Source organism: Schistocerca piceifrons, chromosome 6, assembly GCF_021461385.2.
Source record: "Schistocerca piceifrons isolate TAMUIC-IGC-003096 chromosome 6, iqSchPice1.1, whole genome shotgun sequence".
Classification (NCBI taxonomy): Eukaryota; Metazoa; Arthropoda; class Insecta; order Orthoptera; family Acrididae; genus Schistocerca; species Schistocerca piceifrons.
Window position 1 is genome coordinate 544,005,141 of NC_060143.1, and position 6,000 is coordinate 544,011,140.

At 35.0% G+C, this 6,000-nt stretch overlaps 1 protein-coding gene across 1 annotated transcript in view; it reads left to right on the forward strand.

Moving 5' to 3' along the window:
• Positions 1-5,501, forward strand: part of LOC124803453 (serine/threonine-protein phosphatase 6 regulatory ankyrin repeat subunit A) — a 446,739-nt gene extending 441,238 nt beyond the window's left edge. Inside the window, exon 23 of the mRNA XM_047264641.1 lies at positions 5,169-5,501. Within this exon, the coding sequence (XP_047120597.1) occupies positions 5,169-5,383 (215 nt within the window). The 3' untranslated portion in view covers positions 5,384-5,501. The remainder of the gene's footprint in view (positions 1-5,168) is intronic.
• The last annotated feature ends 499 nt before the right edge of the window (positions 5,502-6,000 follow it).

Sequence of the window (6,000 nt, forward strand, 5' to 3'; positions counted from 1 at the left end):
GCATTTTCTGCATAAAAAAGAGGAGAAGGAGGAATAAAAAGAAGAAGAAGAAGAAGAAGAAGAAGAAGAAGAACATAAACTGTAGGAAAGCACTTGTCACCAGAACCAACAATAGAAATTATTGGTTTATGTGACATTAACTCCAGATTATTGTTCAGTTCGAGCCAACTTTGACAGAGAGAAGTTTGCAGTAAAATAACTATAAAACAGAGGTTAATACAAGTGATTCAGGAAAGGTTATACATGTAACTATGTGCTCAGGTGGTAGAAAGCCTGGGTTGAGAGTCAAAGTGTCCATAAATGTAACAAGAACAAGAAAATGCCAGGTACTGCCTTTTCACATGGGCTGCCAAGATACCAGTGAACCCAAAGGCCTTAGAAAAAAAAGAATGCAGAGCAGCTTATCTCACTTGCAATGGCATCACAACTTTTCATCATCTTTATCTTGATTTCTGAAAAGCATTTGCCTCATTACCATACTTACGCTAATTGTCAAAACTTAATATCTGGCGCAATGGGATGCATCCCTTGCCATGCACCTCATAGTGGTTTGCAGAGTACAGTTTTGGATGTAGATGTCATGTGAATAGTTTAAACAAAACAGACCTGGATAAATTATTTCTAAATTACATGGTCATCACATCACCAAAACAGAGGAATATCGAGAAAGAAGCAAAGACAATGAATAGTGTTTTGATAAATTACAGCATAAGGAAAATAAATGGTCATACCACCTGTATGTGCTGCAACATTTCAAGCTAAATCATGATGTCCAAAGACAAACTCTCAAATCTGGCCAATAAATCCTATGTAACAGGGAAGTTACCAGCTGAAAACCAAGGAGGTGACAACAGCACTGATGAAGAGAAGGAAGTTACGCAAGCTGTAAAGAATGTTATCAAAACATACAGATGTAGAGAGAGCCACTGTTCAAGGAAAAATTCCTGAAAAGGATATTTAACATCCAAGCACAGAAAAGGTTTATACATCTATGTGGATGAGTAATATTCTAGGACTGCTCAACCAGAGGGGTTCAGATCATTGTCAGTTGATATCTAGATGATCCTTTCTGTTCCAGGAGTACTGAGGTACTGAGTTAGTGAAGTACAGCCTTAGAGACTCAGGTAGGGGCATAGTGTCTGTCAAGTAATTATCTGAAGTGTATCTGACTTTGCTGTTGCCATCAATACCAACTATAATGCCCATAGTAAGTTCAGAGTCCTGTAAAATACTCATTTTATTAATGAATGGTATTACAGTGTTCTGTTTCTCCTCAAATCCTGTAACAGAAACAAACCAGTTGCATCTCACAAGGAAATGGTTAAAGGAAAGGGCTACATGTACCAGTTTTAGTTTTTCACAAATAAAGAGTATTGTCTGTTGATATCAGCTGTTTGAGACTCTTTTTAATCTAACCATACTGCAAATTATTCTAAGTCTTAAAGTTCCAGTGAGGTTTCTGTGCTTTATATTTGACTCAAAGCCATAACATTTTCCATTCCTAAGGAATCCTGTGGCAAGTTCTCTGAAGATGCTGAATTTCTCACAGTGCCTTAGCTAAAGATCCTGGGGGAGAGATCTGCCATGCCTGCTTCAACTTTATATAGCATTTGTGTGATCTCTGCTAGATTGTGGGTGCATATTGCACAGACTGATCAAATCTATGTGTATCAAAAGCATGAGGGGATTACGCTGGCACGTATAGAATCAATCCCATATGCAACCTCAGTGCCGAAGCACCAAGCACTTGCTACACAGTGACAACCCTACACAGTGCATCAGGTATACTGTTTCTTAACTTTTCAGAACCATCAGTGCACCAGTCATTTCTGTACCATACCATGAAAGTAATATTCACAGACTGTGGCATTAACTCCCAAGGTCATTTGTATCCACACAAAGCACAGCCATGTACCACTTGGTGTGGAATGAAACCAACCCAAAAGGTTTATCAGTGGGAATCTAGACGATGCACTCAGCATGTCCTGAAGTTCTGCTTACCAAATGAATGTACACAGTTTTATGTGGGGTTTCATGCAATTTTGAGGACACCAGAACAGTTTAGATGTTTTTGTACTTCCTCACCCAAGTCTGAGTGCCCAGTAATCTACACAGTTCATATATTCTGTTGATACAGAAGTTCACAACATTCAGTGCCACATCAGAGGTGCAGGTATTCACAGGTCCAGTGAGGAAGCTCCCACATTCAATCTAAAGTTGAGATGTGCACAAAGTGTGGTTAAATTTTCCGGTTAGCAGGTTAGATGAAGTGAACAAATAGAGTTGTGTGATTAACTTCTTGTGGTTGGGGTTCACAATTATGTAAAACTTTTTAAAAGACATTACAGTTGCCACTGACCATACAAATTATTTATTTTCACTATTGCAGTTTTGAGAGGAATATGGAAAAAAACTGTTCTTTAGCACATGTTAAATTTTGAAAAATATTCTGATGTATACATATGCCATCATTGCTTCTGAGCTTTTTAAAAATTTTAGTATCTTTAACAAACATCCCAACAAAGATTCTACATTGTTAAAAGGCTAAGATATGACAATGATTTCTATACAAGTTGGGAGATCTTTTAAGTTTGACATGTGCAAATGCATAGTCTCTTTCAGTATACTACTTGCAGATGACAATAAGTCTGAAATTACAACAGAGAAAATAAATAATTTCTACATTCATTGGCAAATATGGTATCTTTTAAAGAGAATTGTGTGAATTGATTTAAGTTCTTACCATCATGTGGCATTCAAACTATAATTTATTGGAGAGGACAATTAAGCACTTCCATCATGGAGAGTGGAGTCAAATTGCACTTTGATTCCTCTACTCCTCCCTTCTATGAAACTAATGTAAGTTGCTCCCCTAGCAGAGATCCTGGGTACAATGTTGCTGATGGCACAGTAATTGAAAACAGAGAGAAAACTATAAAATCATTCCAAAATTTATTTAAATGCAAGAGAGAAAAAAAAAAACAGATAATACATTTACATTAATGTAAATCAACACTTACCTCCAGTTGATATCTTATTTTTTATCAGCTCATTAGTCTGTTTTGTTAAGATTAATTCTGCAGATATTTTAATGTTTCCATCTAACTTCAATGATTTATTAAGATATTTCTGAGTTTTATTGAGGATGTGTATTTCAATTTTCCAGTGAACATGTTTCTGTATTTGGTTCAGGTGTTCTCAACAACCTCTTTATGAAACAAAATTATCTTATTTTGGACGTTGTTGTAGAGTTTCACTTACTGAGAAGAAATGTCTTAACACATCATAAAGCAATATAATTTGAACAAAAAATGTTTAGCAAGTGTCTCACTTCCTAACAAATTAGTAATCCAAGCAATAGTAAAAACTTCACTTGGTTACTAACTCTCTCCTGTTGGCAGTAACATGGATACATTGAAGTTTTGTTGTAAGCAGACTGTTTGTAAATAATCAATCTAAGTTCATGTTTCAATGTTTATTGATTTAATTCTGTTTTTGAAACTTATTACAAATTATATTAGGTTGGTGCACAAGTTCATAACATTATTGTTTAGTGTGTTGGTATTTCGGTTGCTATTAGTTTATTTATTGATCATCAGTTTTTTATTTATAGTTTATTGTTGCTATTTGAATTTACATATTGTCCATTTTGTCATTTGGAGATAGTGAATGGGGCTGCAGGTGCTATAAAATGGAGTGGCAAGTGGAGCTGTGGATGCTAGAGAATGGCATGCTGAATGGAGGTATCTGAACATTTCTGACATATTCTTCTGTTTCAGTTCAGTAAAGGGGTAACAGCAGCATAGACAGCCAGAAACATTTGCACCATGTATGGACGTACTGCAACTGGGTAAAGCACAACAAGAAACTGGTTTTCTCATTTAAGGAGGATTGTTTTGACATTAGTGACTGTTCACGTTGAGGAAGACCTTTGGGTTTCATTGAAGATCATTTTAATGCATTAATACACAGTGATCCACATCTGCATACTCAAGAACTGGCAAAAAACTGAACTGTGATCATTCTATCATTGAATGACATTTTAGTGCAACGGCTTCAAAAACTTCGAGTATGAGTACTGCATGCTCTAAGCCAAAATCACAAATATCAGCAGATGGCCATATGTGCATCTGTTTGCTTGTTATAAATTGTCTTATGAACAACACCAACTTGTTTTTATGCTGACATAAGGAAAAGAAATGAATGGTTGAGCACAAACAAAGCAGCAACTCTCCGTACAAAGACCTGTGTGCATCCACAAAAGATAATGTTGTGCATCTGGTGGAATAGCAACAGTGTGGTATACTAAGAATTGCTTCCCCCAAGTGTAACCATCACTTCTGACATGTATTGTCAATGACTGAAATGTCTTGCAGATGCAATCCAAGAATGATGAGGAAGACGGCGTGACGTGATGCTACTCCATGATGATGCCCACCTGCATTCTCAAACAGTTGAAAATCCAAGATGGAATTTACAGTATTACGGAAAGAATAGTTGCTACTCACCGTATAGTGGAGATGCTGAGTCGCAGATAGGATTCTGTGACACTGACAAAAAACACTATACAGAAGCTGGGTGGGAAGTCATTCTGCACCCACTTTATTCACCTGATCTTGCACCCTCAGGTTTTCACCTTTCCCGCTCTCTGTCAAACAACTTTCAAGGAACTTCTTTTCCAAATGCAAATGCACTTTGAACATGACTCAATGAGCTTTTTGCTTCAAAATCATATGATTTCTACAGTTTAAGAATCGAAAAGTTACTCCAGCATTCGCATACTGTTGTAAACATAAGGAGAATATATTATTGATGACTAAAGTCTCTGTTATGTGTATTGTTGTGTTTATTAAACTTAAGGAAAATGCTATGAACTTAAGCACCAATCTAATGTTAACGTAACATATAATACGGACAGCTTTCAAACACTTCAGTAACTTTGTGATTTCAGAACTGTGCTCGTATCTACATTAAAAGAGCTGATTTTAGCTCTGTATATTAACTGAAAATAGGTTGATTCAATAAAGATTCATGCACACAAGTCTATTTATACACCATGAAATTCACAAAGTACTGTCTTAATAATTTTTTTGTACAAGAAGAAGAGAAATCTGTGTAAATAATTTATACTAAGAAGCATTAATTATCTGTCTTTCATCTGATTTCAGATTCAGTTGCTCTGAGTGTTGTACACTTGAGCCCTCTTGGATCACAGCTAAGCTTTAACAATGTCACACGGATAGAAAATGTGACAGATTGGGAAGCAATAGCTAAAAAATACAGAATTCTGATGGGTGAGGTTGAAGAAAGAGTTGGAAGCTCTGCATCAGATGATGATATTTCAAATGTTGAAAATGAATCCAACAATAACCATGAGAGCTAAAGACTCATTACATTGCTAATATTGTATGAATCTATGTAATATCATATTAAAGCCTAATCATATGTAGATTTCATAAATTAAGATATTTTCTCTGAAAAAAAAAAAACTGGGCTTCCGATGTAACACCATCATTAAGATAAATTGTAAACATTTAAAGAAAAGTACTGTGCCACTACATGGAATTGTCTTTTGCCATTTTGCACAAATTATAATATATATCGACAAGTAGGAACAAGTGCTTGCAAATTTTTTTATAAAACTTTTATACAGAGTGTATAGAATGAAACTAAAAATATTTTACTTACTATTAAAAGACTACTTCGAAGTAATGTTTAAACAGATACCTTTATGAAAGTGATTGCTTTTGGATTGTTAACTTTTAATTTCTGTAAATAAAATTGTGTCATTTCTAAAAAAAAATCTGAATTGAAATATCAGTGCCTTCCATACAATTAATAAACATTCCATATATCATTAAACAGTTTCAGGTTATGTATATTTAACATCTCATAAAGGAAATGTATGTTTATTTAATATAATGAGCAAGGAAATGAGATTGAAGAGCAGAGTTTCTCCAACCATTATACTTATAAAACTTAGTATCAATTAACTCTTTT